The 17,771-nt window shown below is 38.2% G+C and overlaps 1 protein-coding gene across 2 annotated transcripts in view; it reads left to right on the forward strand.

Annotated features, from left to right (window-relative positions):
* Atl3 (atlastin GTPase 3) overlaps window positions 1-17,771 on the forward strand; it is a 53,621-nt gene that overhangs the window by 11,322 nt on the left and 24,528 nt on the right. For both annotated transcript variants that reach the window (XM_046445433.2, XM_058579542.1), the window contains exons 2-5: window positions 3,936-4,150; window positions 4,633-4,776; window positions 11,423-11,527; window positions 12,383-12,433. In XM_046445433.2, the coding sequence (XP_046301389.1) occupies window positions 3,936-4,150; window positions 4,633-4,776; window positions 11,423-11,527; window positions 12,383-12,433 (515 nt within the window). The remainder of the gene's footprint in view (window positions 1-3,935; window positions 4,151-4,632; window positions 4,777-11,422; window positions 11,528-12,382; window positions 12,434-17,771) is intronic.

The raw sequence follows: 17,771 nt of genomic DNA on the forward strand, positions 1-17,771 counted from the left end.
GCTGGGCATGGTGGTATACACCTTTAGTCCCAGCTACTTAGTGGCTGGTTTCTAGGTTTGTACCTGAAGGAGCCACCAAATAATTGATTTAAGTAAGACAGACATTTGTTTTTCATTCTTTTAAGAGTGAACCAGTATGGCAGCTCCACTGTACAAAGTCCTAGGCCCTGCCTGTCCTATTACTTCAGTATTTTAGGGTGTTGCTTACATCTACTGGCCCAGGATGACTCACTCCTACTTGTACATTCAGACAGCTAAAGGGGGAAAAAGCCTGCCCTGGAAGTTGCCTATGTCATTTCCCATTGGCCAGAACTTAAGTCACATGGTCATATTCCAGCTACAAGGTTGCTTAGAAATTTGTTTCTTTTGGGTAGTTATATGCCTGGCTAAAAATCTGTTACAAAGTAGAAGGAGGATATGAATATTGGGGGAATGACCAGCCATCTCTGCCACAATCAGAACTTAGTTTTGTACTTCTTTGAATACTGCATGGTACTTAGCACTGTGCCTTATCCATAAGGTATAAATAATTTATTCTTATTTTAATAATTATTTTTTTGGTGGTACTGGGGATTGAACTACTCTACCTTTGAGTTGCATCCTCCATCCTTCTTTATTTTGAGACAGGGACCCTCTAAATTGTCCAGGTTGGCCTTAAACTTGTGATCCTCTTGCCTCTGCCTGAGTCACTGGGATTACAGGCAAGTGCCACTGTGCCTGACTGAAAAATTCTTGATTTCTTTTAGGTTTTGGATTTATCTGTTACTTGGCATTATGAACCCTAAAAGGTTATCCACAGAAATTCTATCTAGGGAGGACAAGTATTAATATATCTTTCTTATCACTATAGCATATTTTTATATTTTTATCTATATTTATAAATTGTTTTCTCAGAGTCTACAAAGAAATAAAAAGTGAGAAGAACCTTTTTGTTGCTGATATTGCTAGTATAAAAAGTGAGTTAGCGGTTCTAGTAGCTTAAAGGGTAGAGCCTGAGATTCAAGCTGATTTGTATGCTTTGCATGCTCTAACCATGCGACCTTCAGTGCCTTTCAGATGAAAGCCATTTGGAACATATTTGTGATTTGGGTCATACCTGCCTATCTAATATGCTTTACTTAAAATGTGTCCTTAAATCTGAATTGATCTATTCTTTAGACTTAGCCTCCCTCTAAGCAACAATCTATTGAATTGCTGGTGTGGTGTTTTCTAATATACATTAAGATATATAATTATTAGCGAATGTCCTTTTGAACTACCTAAAAAAATCTTTAATATAAGAGGCAAGTATAGAGAACTAGGTTGGGCTTTGCCTATTCTCTAGCCTCACTGGAAGTTTTTTTTTTTTTTTTTAGTTGTAGATGACACAATACCTTTGTTTTATTGTAATTTATTTTTATGTGGTGCTGAGGATTGAACCCAATGCCTCACACAATGCCAGGCAATCGCTCTACCACTGAGCCACCATCCCACCCCTCACTGGCAATTTTTGTAAACTTTCCATAAATCCACAATTACTAAATGGCTTTGAATTTCAAAGCAAATTTCTTTGTGCTTTCAACTCTGGTAGAGAAAGTACTTGTTAATTCTTACTTTTCAACTATAGAATTAATAGCCCCCGAAATGTTGACAGTTATTGAGAATGATCTGCAAGTTGGATGAGGTATCACATGCCTGTAATCCTGGTGACTCTGGAGGCTGAGGCAGGAAGGTGGCAAGTTCCAGGACAGCCTGGGCAACTTAGTGAGACCCCGTCTCAAAATAAAAAGTCTAGAATGTAGCTCAGTAGTAGAGTGCCACTGGAATCCCCACTACTGTACCCCCTCCCAAAAAATCATCTGCAAAACATAGATCTGAAAAGATCTTTTCCAACTTATCTCCGGGACCTGTTGTGCAAGATACTAAAGCTTTTTTAAGCCTTAGTTTCCTTGTTTTTATAATGGGACATATTATTTACCTCATAGGGTTGTTCTGAAGATTAAATGACATATATAGAAGGTTTTGCAGTGGCAGATGACACCCTTTGATGGACATTTGTGTTATTTCCACTTTTGGACAACTCTGAGTTAGGCTGATGTGAACATTCTTATTCAAGCTTTCTAGGCTTGAATTCTGGATCCTAGGATATGTTTAATTTTAGTATGCACTGGCAAAATGCCTGTACTATTTTATACTCCCATTAGAATGCATGAGAATTCCAGTTGTTCCATATCCTTTCCCTTAGTTGATATTGTCATACTTGAAAATTTTTAGCTGTTCTGCTAGGCAGGATGTGGTTTTATGCGGGAAGCCATCGTGAAATGTGTGAAGACCTATTTCAGCATGGTGGCCACTGAGTGGGTAGATCTGGGTATTGGGAATGTCCTGTGGCAGTCCCATTGGGTAAGATTGCCCAAATGTAAGCAAGCAAACCGTCCTCTCCCCCAAGCTCTGCTAAGAGATCTCATGCAGTATGGGAGATGGGCGTGACCTGCTAGGGACCCAGCAGCATACTTGCCCCCACCTGTTTTGGTGAAGAACTTTCTATAGAATTTCTTTGATGTGTCCTGATATAAATAAAGTAAGCATAGGCTCCCTTCTTTGTTACAAGCTGGACCCATCTGGTCAGCTTTGCCTATCACTGTCCTGGCTTTGAAACTGTACTTTTCTGTGTTCTGTGGTTATTTTATGGTACTACTTTTCTTTTTTTTTTTTTAATTTTTAGTTATAGATGGACACAATACTTTTGTTTTACTTGTTTATTTTTACGTGGTGCCAAGGATCGAACTCAGTGCTTCACACATGCTAGGCAAGTGCTCTATGGTAGTACTTTTCTTAGCTTCTATTTCTCAGCCAGCCCATCCCTCTGGAAGGAAACCCTTTCCTTCCCTGCGCAGGACGTGGGCAAGAGTTTTAATTTTCATCTCCTTGATAAGTAATGATTTTGACTATTGGGTATCCCTTTTTTTTGGTGAAATTCCTGTTCATAGTCTTTCCCCATTATTATTATTTTAAACAAATGGACTGTCTTTTTCTTATAGAGTTACTGATTCTGGATGTGAGTCCTTTGAAAATAGATATTGTGAATATTTTCTCCTTGTCTATGGCTTTTACTCGTTTATTGGAATTTTTTAATGGACATTCTTCATTTTAATGAAGTCTAAATTTGTTGTTTTTTATTTTTAGTTTTTTTGGGTACTGGGGATTGAACTCGGGTACTCGACCACTGAGCCATATCCCCAGCCCTATTTGGTATTTTATTTTGAGACAGGGTCTCACTGAGTTGCTTAATACCACACTGTTGCTGAGGCTAACTTTGAATTCAAGATCTTGCTGCCTCAGTGTCCCAAACCTCTGGGATTGTAGGTGTGCACCACCACGCCTGGCTTGTTTTTCACTTTTTATGGTTAGTGTATTTGTGCCCTGTTTAAGAAGTTTTTGCTCTTTCCATGTTAAAATGTATTAAGCTCCGTGTGGTGGTGCAAACCTGGAATCTCAGTGAGCACGGAGGCTAGGATAGGAGGAGATCCCAAGTTCGAGTCGAGCCTAAGCAACTTAGTGAAACTTTATCTCAAAAAAAAAAAAAAAAAAGTTGGGGGGGGGGCTGGGGATGTGGCTCAAGCGGTAGCGCGCTCCCCTGGCATGCGTGCGGCCCGGGTTCAATCCTCAGCACCACATACAAACAAAGATGTTGTGTCCGCCGAAAACTAAAAAATATTAAAAAATTCTCTCTCTCTCTCTCTCTCACTCACTCTCACTCTCTCTTTAAAAAAAAAAAAAAAAAAGGACTGGGGATGGGGATGTAGCTAGGTAGTAGAATACCACTGGGTTCAATCCGTAGTACAGTAAATAATAACTTATATGTATACATGTTGTCTATATGTATGTTTATATTTGTGTATGTATGTGTGTTTAAAAGAGTTTAAAACTAATATTTTTTCACAACGTTAACGTAGGTGATGCCATGGAAAGTGGAAAGCCTGGTCCAGTGCAAGTTGTTTTGGTTCAGAAAGAGCAGCATTCCTTTGAGCTAGAAGAAAAAGCGTTGGCTAGCATTCTTCTGCAGGACCATATCCGAGATCTCGATGTGGTGGTTGTGTCAGTGGCTGGTGCCTTCCGAAAGGGCAAATCCTTCATTCTGGATTTTATGCTGCGATACTTATATTCTCAGGTAAGGGATAATTAGTTTATCTCATGGTGAGAAATGAGACTTTTATGTCCAAAAAAGCAAAATAAGCTCTTGAATTATCCTTGATGTGTAAAATTACTTGTTTTCGATTTAATTGAGGCCCAGGCTGTGCTACAGGCTATGCTTGTAATCCCAGCAACTCTGGAGGCTGAGGCTGAGGATCACAAGTTCTAGGTCAGCCTCAGCAATTTAGTCTTAAGTTGCTTAGATCTTGTTTCACACACATACAAAAAAAAAAACGTCCGGGACTGTGACTCAGTGGTAAAGGGTTCCTGAGTTCAATCTCTGGTTACTCCCGTCCCCCTCCCCCCCCCAAAAAAAAAAGATTTAGTGGAGGGGTCTGGGGTATAGCTCAGTAATAGAGTGTTTGCCTTGTATCTATGAGGTAAGGTCTTGGGTTTGATCTCCAGTAATGAATGGGGAAAAAATGGCAAATTAATGGAAATGTTTTATTTCTCCTTTAGAAGGAAGGTGGCCATTCAAATTGGTTGGGTGACCCAGAAGAACCATTAACAGGATTTTCATGGCGAGGAGGCTCTGACCCAGAAACCACTGGGATTCAGATCTGGAGTGATGTTTTCACTGTGGAGAAGCCAGGTGGGAAGAAGGTAAGGATGAAAACAAAAAAACAAAAAGAAAAGAAAAACAACAAAAAAGTGAACTTTAAGTATACTGTGTTAATTCATTTAAAAAATACTATTTTTAATCAAAGTGTTGTAAGTGTATGGTTTAAAAATAACATGTGGACATAATGTGTAAAAGTTCAACTACATGATTCTTCTATAAGGCTTCTAACAGGAAGTAGCTGTCAATGTGTTGTTCTTCCCTTTCCCAGTTTTCACTTTCTAGAGGCTTTGCTTTCAGTGTTAAGAATGTTACCTCTGTTTTTTACTTCTTGTCCCTGTTCACGTCATGAGTGGCACATACCTACTATCATTGTTGTGAGAACTGATTAGAGAGAGGGCAGTAGGCTATCTCACTATGGAGAAGGTGGGCATTCACTCCCCAGCCCTAGTAAGCTTCCCATCTGGTGGCATCCATATCTAATAAGCTGCAGTTGCAGAGCCTCTTCACAACTTATATGATTGGGAGAGCAGGTCTTGTATTTCTTACACTGACTTTATACCATTCCTTGTTTTTAGCCCTATGCCTTCGTAGCTGTTTGTGCCTGAGTCTTTCCAGCCTCAGAAGATTTCACATCCCCTTTCTGGTTGTTCAGTTTCAACCTTTCCCTAATCTAAGTTCTAATATAGGATTGGGAGCTGAAGAGTTGATACACAATTTTTTTGTTTTTGTTTTTGGGTACTGGGGGTTGGACCCAGTTATGCTTTACTACTGAGCTACATTCCTAGCCTTATTTTTTTTGGTGGTACTAGGGATTGAACCCAGGGCCTTGTGTATGAAAGTCAAGCATGTTACCAGCTTAGCTATATTCCCAACCCCCCATTCCTAGACTTTAAATTTTTTTTTTTTTTTTTTTAATTTTCATACAGCGTCTCACTAAGTAAGTTGCTTAGGGCTTTGCTAAGTTGCTGAGGCTATCCTTGAATTTGTGATCCTTCTGCCTTAGTTTCTTTCTTGAGTTGCTGGGATTACAGGTATGTAACACTTTGCCCAGGTGATACACAATTCTTTTTTTTTTTTTTTTTTAAGAAATTTATGTAAATTTTATTTGTTGACTTTTTTTTTTTTTTTGTACCAAGGATTGAACTCAGGAGCACTTGACCTCTGAGCCACATCCCCAGCCCTATTTGGTATTTTATTTTGAGACAGGGTCTCACTTAGTTGCTTAGTGCCTTGCCATTGTTGAGGCTGGCTTTGAACTTGCGATCCTCCTGCCTCAGCCTTCCAAGCTGCTGGGATTACAGGCATGTGCCACTGTGCCTGGCCACAATTCTTTAAAAAAAAAAAAATTAATAGTAAATGGACACAGAATACCTTTGTTTTATTTTTATGTGGTGTTGAGCATTGAACCCAGTGCCTCACACATGTGAGGCAAGCACTTTACCACTGAGCTACAGTCTCAGCCCCGTGACTATTGATTCTTAACATTTTGGGACATTTCTAGGAAGTTAGTAGTAAGGAAGTTTTGTTTTTAATTTTTGATATTTGTAGGTCCTTCTTTTTTTTTAAAATCCTGTTGAATTGACTCTTTTTTTTTTTTTTTTTTTATAAATTTTAATATTTATTTTTTAGTTATTGGCGGACACAACATCTTTGTTTGTACGTGGTGCTGAGGATCGAACCTGGGCCGCACGCATGCCAGGCGAGCGCGCTACCGCTTGAGCCACATCCCCAGCCCCTGAATTGACTCTTTTATGAAGCTCCATGTTTTTTGTTATTTTGTTTTTTGCCTTTTAAAAATATTAATAGTTTTATAACTCGTGCCCCTTTTTTTTTTTTTTTTTTTTAACTAAGGATTGAACTCCAGGGGCATTCTACCACTGAGCTATATCACCAGCCACCCTTTTTTTTTTAACTTAAATTTTTTTTTTTTTGTACTGGGGATTAAACTCAGGGGCATTTAACCACTGAACCACATCCCCAACCCTTAATTTTAAATTTTGAGACAAAATTTCTTGAAGTTTCCCAGGGTTGCCTCAATCTTGTGATTCCCCTGCCTTAGCCTCCTGAATAGTTGAGATTCTAGGCATAAACCACTGTGCCAGCAGTAAACTTATTTTTTTAAAAATTTTAAATTTTTAAAAATTTATTTAAATTTCTAGAAACTTTTTTATTCTTATACATGACTAAACTTAATTTTTTAAAAGCAGTTTTAGGTTTACAGGAAAATGGTTTGGAAAGTAGAGTTCCCACACTTACAATTCTCTGTCAGTTACCCACTGATGTGTATGATATATTGATTACACTTTAATGAACCAGTCTTTATCTCTTGTCATTAATTAAAGCTCAGAGTTTACATTAGGGTTTACTCATTGTGTTGGACATTGTGTGGATTTTGACAAATGGATAATGGTGTTTTTCTACCATTTGGACCATATAGAATAAAAATTGCCCTAAAGATTCTCTGACTTACCTGTTTTTTTCTCTCTCTTCTTTTGTCTCCCCAGATTTCAGACATCCACTGATATTTTATTTTTTATTTATTTTTTGGTGCTGGAAATTGAACCTGGGGGTGCTTAACCACTGAACTACTCTCCAGTCCTTTTTTATTTTTGAGATAGGGTCTCACTAAGTTGTTTGGGACCTGCTAAAATTGCTGAGGCTGGTTCTGAACTTGTGATCCTCCTGCTTCACCCTCCCAAGTCACTGGGATTATAGGTGTGCGCCACCACTCCCAGCTATATTTTTACTTATAGTTTTGTCTTTTCCAGAATGTCATATAGTTGGACTCAAACAGCATGTTGCCATTTCAGAATGAATTCTTTCACTCAGCAATGTGCTTTTAAAAAGGTTCCTCTGTATCTTTGTATTTCTTGATAGCTTATTTTTATTGTTGAATATTTCATTGTATGGAGGTATCATCATTTGTTTATGTGTTCACCTGCTGAAGAACATCTTGGTTATTTCCAAATTTTGGCAGTTAAATCAATCAACCAATATCTATTTCTCTCTCTCTCTCTCTCTCTCCCTCTCTCTCTCTCCCTCTCTCCCTCTCTCCCTCTCCCCCCCCCTTTCCCTCTCTCCCTCTCTCCTATGATTGCTGAATTATTAATAGAGAATGTGTTTAGTGTTGTAAGAACCTGCCAAACTACTTTCAAGAGTGGCTGTACCATTTTGCATTTCCACCAACAATGAATGAAGGGTTCCTTTTACTCCTCATCTTCACCAGCATCTGATGTCAGTGTTTTGGGTTTTCATTATTCTAACAGATATGTAGTACTATCTCACCATTATGTTTCCTTCTCTTAAAAAACATTCTGTTAAAACTTTCAGCAGGATCAGGAATGCTTTATATTGGATATATGCCATATTGATGACAATTCTTTTTTTTTTTTTTGAATTTTTTTTAGTTGTAGATGGATACAATACATTTATTTATTTATTTATTTTTATGTGGCCCTGAGTATTGAACCCAGTGCCTCACACATTCGAGGCAAGCATACTGCGACTGAGCAACTAAGCTACAATCCCAGCCCGATAACAATTCTTTATATGTTAACAAAAATAAAGTTTAGTATGATTTTCTTTTTCTTTTCTTTTTTTTAAATACTCAGGGAGATTATAGCCTGGAAACTTAAGTGATTTAAAAAGTGGAGAATTCTTTTTATTTGCTTTTGCATTTTAACTAAGAGTCAACATCAGTAATTATTAAGATCTGGAACTTACATATTAAACAGCCTAAGAATATACTACATTTCATAATTGTCATTGCTTCCTTTTCCTTTTTTATAATCTTTGTTAAAGTGAACATCCTGAAAATATCTTGTTGAGTAAAATTGCAATTGTGTCTTGAGGCCACAGCTTTTTAAAAATTTTTTTTGGTACTGGGGATTGAAGCCACGGGCACTTAACTACTGGGCCACATCCTCAGCCCTTTTTGTATTTTATTTAGAGACAGGGTCTTGCTGAGTTGCTAAATGCCTTGCTAAGTTGCTGAGGCTGGCTTCAAACTCTCAATCCTCCTGCCTCAGCCTCCCAAGCTGCTGGGATTATAGGTGTGCATTACCATGCCTGGCTGAAGCCACAGCTTTTTAAACTGTTAGTATTCTGTTAGAGGTAGAAAAATCAATCTATTGGCTCATAACCAGTATTTAAAACATTTTAAAGAACTAGAACAGAATAGAATTTTTCATAGTGGAGTGTGCATAAAAATCTGGTTTCAGCTTTTTGTACAGGTGTATTTATTTGATTATGGTATAAAGTATATTTCTCACAGTGGTTTCCAGCCCAAAACATTAGAAAGCCACTGTGAAGTGGAATTGCTGGGAGTGGAAGGCTCATTTCCCCTTTCTTGAGAATACCCTTTATAGCTACTGACAGATGTTCTTGATAGTGGTTATGGCTATTTACTATTCCATTATATGGTATGAGAATACCATTTCTTCCAACTCCTTCCCCTCAAAGAAATTTTCTTTAGTATTTCCCCTTGTTTGCTTTTTTCAGTCTGGTTTTCCTAGTTAGCAAATGCATCCCAGGATTAACTCTTTTTTATTGAGATACAATTAACACTAGAAAATTAATCATCTAGAAGCATTTTATTTATTTATTTATTTGTGGTGCTGGAGATTGAACCCAGGACCTTGTGCATGCAAGCACTCTACCAACTGAGAATATCCCCAGCCCCTATTTTGTGTTTTTTAATATACTTCTAAGCTGTGCAGGTATCACTACCATACAATTCTGGAACCTTTTCATTACATCAAAAAGAAACCCAGGGAGCTGGAGTTGTAGCTCAGTGGTAGAGCGCTTGCCTTGTACGTGTGAGACACTGCCTTGTATGTGTGAGACGGCACCAAATATAAATAAGCAAATAAAATAAAGGTCCATCAACAATTAAAAATATATATAAAAAAAAGAAAAAGAAAAAAAGAAACCTCAGTATCCATTAGCAGTCAGTCCCCATTTCCCTCTTCTGTCAACCACTGGCCACTACTACTCTGCTTTCTTCATGACTCTGTGACATTTCACATGAATGAAGTGTTATGTGTTTTTTCATGTCTTCCCTCTTATACTAGGCTCAGTGCCCTCATGGCTCATATATGATGTAGTATGCATCAATATTTTACTCCCTTCCATGGCTAAGTAATAATCCATTTTATGAATATGCCACATTCTCTGTCATCAGTTGATGGAAATTTGGGTTGTTTATACTTTCTGGCTATTGTGAATAATGCTGCCTTGAACAGTTGTGTACAAGGTAGCTGTACCAACCTATTTTTCTCACTAGCAATACAGGAGGCTTTAGTTTTCATATCCTTGACAACACCTGATGCTATATATCTTTTTTGGGGGGTACTGAGAATTGAATTCAGGGGCACTCAACCACTGAGTCACATCCCTAGCCATATTTGGTATTTAATTTAGAGACGGTCTCACTTAGTTGCTTAGTGCCTAGCTTTTGCAGAGGCTGGCTTTGAACTCACGATCCTCCTGTCTCAGCCTCCCAAGCTGCTGGGAATACAAGCATGAGCCACAATTCCCGACTGAGGCTGTGGGTTTCATCATCAGTCCTGAAAAAAAAAAAATCTGTTTTAATTGTGTAATCTTTATTTTTAAGTTGTACAGTTTCTTATTTATTCTAGATACTAGTCCTTCTCGTTGTGTGTTTGTGTGTGTGTGTTGCCTTTTCACTTTTATTTTTTTTAGCTGTAAATGGACACAATATCTTTTATGTATTTATTGTTATATGGTGCTGAGGATGGAACCCAGTGCCTCACCCCTGTGAGGCAAGCACTCTATCACTGAGCTACAGCCCCAGCCTGCCTTTTCACTTTCTTTTTTTTCTTTTTAATTTTTTTAAATTTTTTATTTATAAATGAACACAATATCTTTTATTTATTTTTATGTGATGCTGAGGATTAAACCCAGTGCCTCATACATGCTAGGCTGGTGCTTTACCACTGAGCCACAACCCCAGCCCCTCACTTTAATAGTGCCCTAATAACTACAAAAGTTGTCCCTGGCCCCCCCTCCTTCCCAGTTCTGGTTATTGAACCCGGAGGCAATATTACTGCACTACATCCATAGGCCTTTAAAAAAGGAGATTTGGGCTGGGGTTGTGGCTCAGTGGTAGAGTGCTTGCTTATCATGCGTGAAGAAGCACTGGGTTCAATCCCCAGCACCCCATAAAAAATACTAAATAAAGATATTGTGTCCATCTACAACTAAACAAACAAGCAAACAAAAAAACTTTAAAAGATAGGGTCCTGCTAAGTTGCCCGGGCTGGACTTTTAGCTTGTGAATTTCCTGCTTCAGCCTCCCAAGTATCTGGGATTACAGGCGTGCATCACCACACTTACCTAGTTTTTAAAATTTATTTTTTAACAATGAAAAACCATTGAATGACTGATGGGGGATGGGGTAGTGAGGTGATTGATTTCAGTGTTGGCTGTTTTGATTGGTGGGGCAATTTTCCTCCTGTGTTGCCTTGTGTGCCTCTGTTTTGTGGCATCTCACCGGGTCAGAACAGATGTTCTCCAGCAAAGTGCTCTGGTCAAAGCAAGGTACCTGAATAATTGTTCTTTTCTAATAGACACTAAGTGGGTGCTTGAGGCTCATGTAAACAAATCTGTCCTTTACGTTTTCTCTCTTCTCTCTTCAACATATTTTATTTGTATTTATTTTTTTAGGTTGCAGTTATTCTGATGGACACACAAGGGGCTTTTGACAGCCAGTCAACTGTGAAAGACTGTGCCACCATTTTCGCTCTAAGCACCATGACTAGTTCTGTTCAGGTAAAAACCACTTAACTTAAAATAAGAGGAAATAGGATAAAGGGAGGCCATCAATTTTTTTTTCTTTTGGGTACGGGGGATTGAACTCGGGGGGCACGCAATCACTGGTCCTCATCCTCAGCCCTATTTTGTATTTTATTTAGTGACGGGATCTCACTGAGTTGCTTAGCACCTTGCTTTTGCTGAGACTGGCTTTGAACTCATGATCTTTCTGTCTCAGCCTCTCGAGCTGCTGGGATTATAAGTGTGCACCAGCGTGCCCAGTCTATCTAGTTTTAGTTACTGTTCTATTAAAAAAAATTCCTGTGATGATATGTAAATGTTCTTTTTAGACTACAGATGTAAGAAAAACTCTTAGCTCAAGAAGGGGGCTAAACTATATTTCCTCTTTGGTGATAATCATATGTAATATGTTCTAGGAAAGGTCCAAAATTTGGAAATTGAAATTATATCTTTTATGTAGGAAATGTAGATTTGGTAAGAACTTAAGAAAATTATATTTTATAATGTAAAGGAAGAATTTTTTATTCCAACCTTGTATTTTTTTTTTTCTCAAAGACAGATAATACTACTGTTTGAATGGGCTTCACTTTCTTATACACAAGCCTTTAATTGTCCACACTTCTTTTTTTCTTATTCACTTTTTAATTGTAGTTGGACATAATACCTTTATTTTATTTATTTATTTTTATGTGGTGCTGAGGATCAAACCCAAGGCCTTGCACATGCTAGGTGAGCACTCTACCGCTGAGCCACAACCCAGTCTGTGTCCAAACTTCTTTTTGAATGCTTTAGGCTTATTTGGGATTTGTTTGAAGTAAGTCAGAATAGATCAAGTTGGGTTTTGTTTTCTAGATTTATAATTTGTCCCAGAACATTCAGGAAGATGATCTTCAACAGCTGCAGGTATGTATTATAAATATTTTAACATCATAATCCATCACTTAAAGTTTTAAGAGTAAGAAAACTATGAGAACTGAATAGTTTTTTAGCAAATGATTGAAACCTGAAGCATTTGGTTCTTAGTAATCCTACACTGATGTCTGTAGCTGAGGTGGAGCAAATGGTGGTCAGCAGGAAAGGTGTTACAGATTGGGGAAGAGAATGAAAGAAAATGGATGAGTAAGAGCTTCAAGTATATGTTGGGTGAGATGTTAAAGGAGAGGGAGCAGGAAGAAGGGGTTTCAGGGTGTGATGGGAGGAGCTGAGTGATGAAGTCAGAGAGGCAGTGAGATCAGGTTCACACCAGGCCTTGGGTATTTCTTGTCGGGGAGATGGGAGCCATAGGGAGTTTTGAGCAGAGGAGTGGTGTTATCTGACATTGTAAAAGGATCACTGGCTGCTGGGTTCAGAATGTTTAGGGGTGCAAGAATGCATTCAGTGAGAACGGTTATGGAGTTACTGCAGTAATGCAGGTGAGGTTAAATAAATTAGTATTTGTTAAATGCATAGAATTATGTGCCAAGAAAGTAGTGTTTTCTAATGTTTAACAGTTGTTAACCACTATTATTATTACTGTTACTACAATTATTATTCAGTGACTTCTTCATAGCAGTTCTTATCTGTTTTTCCTGTAAAACACTTTTTTGTTGGGTATTCTAGGGTTGGATGCAATTCTTAGCATGCTTCTCTACTTTTACCTCCCCCAGTGACAATTCAAGTGAGTGAGTGTATCAGTTATGAGAGGGATTCCCTTGAATTATATATATTGTCTAGTCTTTTTAATAAAACAAGATCATTGTTAAATATTGGCCCTTAATGACTAAATGGCAATTATTTGTACTGTTTAATTGATGGTATTCTACTTATGTATGAGTGGTTGAGAGCTGTGGCTCTGTGTAACATTTCTATCAAAACTTAAGTTTGTCACCATATTATCTGAAATTTACTCCTTCCTTTCACAGGTTTTTCAAATGCTTGCCTGTGCAGTGTATAGGGCCAAGCACTATAGATATAACAGTGTTTGATATAGACCTTTTTTTTTTTTGTGTGTGTGTGTGTGGTGCTGGGGATTGAACCCAGGATCTTGTGCATATGAGGCAAGCACTCTAACAGTTGAGAGTGGGCCCAGCCCCCCCCCCCCCCCCCCCCCCCCCCGGTTCTTATCTTTTTAGATTTTGTAGCCAAGTCAGTGAGAGAGATGTGAATGAATAGTTAGGGTGGTGTGTTAAGATGTTCAAGACCACAAACCAGGTTGCTTAAAACAAATAGAATTAAATGTCTTATATTTCTGGAGGCCAGAAGTTGGAAATCAAGATGTTGGCAGGTCGTTCCAAAGAAATTGAAGATTGGTGGGTAGAATCTCTTTTTGCTTCTTTCTAGCTTCTGGTGGTTTACTCATGATCCTTGGTGTCCCTGGACATTCAGTCTCTTGTAACACGTCAGTCTTTGTCTCTTGTCTTCACATGGCTATATCTTCCTTGTATGTCTGTGTCTTTATGTGGCATTCTCTGTGTAGGTTTGTTTTTCATATTGGATTAGGGCCCATCCCAATGACCTTGTCTTCACTTGGTTGCATCTATGAAGACCTGTTTCCAAATAAGGTCACACTCATAGGTGCTGGGTGTTAGGACTTCAACATGCTATTTTGAGGGACACAATTTGACCCATAACAGATAGTTAAGGAAAATAAGATACAGTTCCATAATTTTCCTATGATAACTATTCTCAAGAGCTTCATCATGTGCTGATTCTTCAAACTCAAGATATGTTTAAGTATGTCTTTCTCTAATCATTTCAGCATAAATCTTCTGCTTTTTGTCTTACACAGTCTTGCAACTCCTATACTGATCTTATCTTGTGTGAGGTCTCACAACAGCTCTCCAGCTGACTTTCCTGTTGCTGTTTCTTTTATGGGAGAACTGTTACACACTGCTGAATCATCTTTTTAAAGTGTTAATGTAATTCTTAGACATCTGTATTATTTTCCGGATTATTGTATTACATCCAAGCTTTACTTTGTTCTTCAGCACAGTCTATACAGTCTATTTAACATGGTTTTCATTATCAATTATGATGTTTTAAGTTTCATTCATTTCTCTTTTTGTGGATACTGGGGATTGAACTCAGGGGTACTCCACCTCTGAGCCACATCCCCAGCCCTATTTTGTATTTTATTTAGAGACAGGGTCTCACTGAGTTGCTCAGCATCTCACTTTTTTTTTTTTTTTTGCTGAGACTGGCTTTGAACTCGTGATCCTCCTCCCTCAGCCTCCCAAGCTGCTGGGATTACAAGTGTGTGGCACTGCGCCTAGCTAATTTCATTCATTCTTCCCTAGTAATGCAAATGCTCATAGTTCCTACAAAATTCAAATTGCTTAATTCTTGTAATTTTTGAAATAAGGTATTTGTTTTTTGTTCTGGTATCTTTCCTTTTGGCCACATTCTCTTTCTTTGAACTCAATTTTTAAAAAAAATCACATTTTCTTTAAGACTTTTGTAAACTAGTGCTGAGCACTATTACTTTATATTCTTGAGTAGTTTTAAGTGTTGGAGACATTAAAGTTTGGAGATTTTTCCCAGTGATATGCAATTTTTATTTTCTCTACAGTAAATATTCTCATGAAAGTACCTTTTATCTTTTATGGTACAATAATGGGTTTGTTGTGGAAGGATTTTTGGGCTGAGATAGAAGCATATATTATGGATAACTTGTAAATTTTGGGAATAAGAGAGGGAATTTTGGAAAAGGATCTGTGTTTGTAAGATAAAGCAGAGGGGTCTTTGGAATGGAAACCTTGGTGAGGGCAAAGAATAGCAATAGGAATGATTCAGTAGCTGAAACAAGGTCAAGGAGCCAGAGCAGAATGTTTGAATTTGTTTGACTTTGGTAGTGAAACAGTTATGGGTGACAGAGTCCAAGCTGTGGATATACTGGAGTGAAAAAGATCATTGGAGGTCAAATAGCAAGGGATTTTGAGGCAGGGATTGAATGTAAATGCCTACTTTGTTGGAAGAAAAGCCTTAGACAGATATCAAAGTCCTCAGTGAATGAGAAGGAAATGATGAGATGATTGGTAGATGGACAGCAGTAAAGAATGAAGGAAAGAGGTAAGTAAGTATGCAGAATGAACAGATGCAAAAGGAATAGGGCTTTTGCAACACAATGGGCAATATGATTTAGAAGTGACACAGAGAAGGAAGGAAGTCACCAACCTCACCTTTTGTGAAAGAGAGTAATAGTCATTGTTTCAGATGTCTGTGGGGAAAACAGGGCCCTCAGATTTTAGTTAAAGTAAGGAGGCAGAGAAGCAGCTCAAATTTAGGGGGATTTGGTCTTTGGGGTTCAGAACTTACAGATTATTCAGTGGAAGTATCTGCATGGTGAAAGAAGGGGGATCTGGAGTATTATTTCCAGTGGGATGCCACTGCCATAAACTACGAAGCTGGGGTGAGGGGATGTGGCTGCCTTTAGGTCATCAAATCAATGGATAGGTGAAAATAGGTATGATAGGCATGATGGATTTACTCATTATAGGTTCATTTACTGTATCAGTCCATTTTTCTATTACTATAATAAAATACCTAAACCTGAATATCTTTATAAAGAAGATATAAATTTAGCTCACAGTTCTGGAAATTTAAGGGGATGTTGTCAGCATCAGCTAAGCTCTGGTGAAGGCCTACTGGTGGATGGCATCACAGTGGCAGGAGTGTCTGGGAGTGAGATCATGTTTCAAGAAAAGAAGCCAAAGAACAAACAGGAACTAACTAGGGTCCCAGGAGAATTGCATTAATCCCTTTCATGTTTCCAGTGACCTATAGACCTACCACATGGCTGCTGCTCTTAAAGTCCCACTGCCTCAACACTAATAACACTGAAGACCAAGCCTTCAACACATGAACCCTTGGGGGATAAACCACAGCACTCACATTAGGCCACTAGACAATGGCTAGAGGTCTTTTTCAACTTAAAAGGTTGGTGGTAGATTTAGCTAATTATATAAATATAAATGTTAAGAAGGAGAATATAATAATGTTGTGTGCCTGGAAATACACAAAAATCAACTGGAAAACAATTTACAGCTTAAGAAATTAAATAGAGTACCCATTACAAAAAACTAGCATCTTGACTTTCCTGTCTGCCAACTGTAGCCCATTTAAAAAAGTAATGGAAAACACTTACTGTAGCAACAAAATATTTAAGTCATGGAATAAACTTAATGAGATCTGTAGGAAGCATTTCAGAACAGTGCGAGATGGGTTGGGGTTGTGGCTCGGCGGTAGAGCATTTGCCTAGCACATGTGAGGTCCTGGATTTGATTCTCATTCTCAATACCAGACACACACACACAAAATAAAACAACAGTATGAGACACAAAAAAGATTTAACCAGATGCAGGAATACATTACTTTCAACATACTGATTTCATTTCCTTTGGATATTTCTAGAGCATGTGGTAGTTATGTTTTCTTTTTTTTTTGGTATGGCTGATTGAACTCAGGAGCACTTTACCACTGAGCTCCATCCCTAGTCTCTTTTATTTTGGTGGGTAGAAGGGACAGGGTCTCATTAAATTGCTGAGGATATTTGTTTTCCTAAGTTGCCCAGGCTGGCCTTGAACTTGAGATCCTCCAGGCTCAACCTTCCAGGTTGCTGGGATTATAGGCATAGGCCACCATGCCCAGCCTCTTTTTTAAATTTTTTGAGGAACCTCCCTACTGTTTTCTGACAAGGCTGTCTTTTCAGAGGCAACCTCTTGTAGTGCTTTTGGTTGTTTTCTGCTTTGAGTTTTTTTTTTTTTTTCTTTTGTATGGAGCATTAAACCCAAGGATGCTTAACCATTGACACATCCTAGCCCTTTTTATTTTTTATTTTGAGACAGGATCTTGCTGAGTTTCTCAGAGCCTTACTAAGTTGCTGAGGCTGGCTTTGAACTTGCAATTCTCCTTCCTCAGTCTCCCAAGCCCCTGGGATTATAGGTGTGCACCACTGCGCCTGGCATGCTTCTAGATAAGAACATGATTATACCGCTGCTTTAAAATTTTTATTTATTGATTGATTGATTGTGCTGTTGATGGAACCCAGGGCCACAGGCAGGTCAGGCAAGCACTCTACCACTCAGCTACAGCCTTAGCCCCTCATTTTGTATTTTAAAAATTTAAATATTAATAATACATAAAATTAAGATTCAGTTTTCTTTATTCCCTCCACTCTTTATTTTTTTTATTTTTTGGAGATACTGGGGATTGAACTCAGGTACACTTGACCACTGAGCCTCATTCCCAGCCCTATTTTATATGT

This window comes from Marmota monax, unplaced genomic scaffold, assembly GCF_021218885.2.
Source record: "Marmota monax isolate L192 unplaced genomic scaffold, Marmota_monax_Labrador192_F-V1.1 WCK01_AAM20220418_F8-fsc00038, whole genome shotgun sequence".
NCBI lineage: Eukaryota > Metazoa > Chordata > Mammalia > Rodentia > Sciuridae > Marmota > Marmota monax.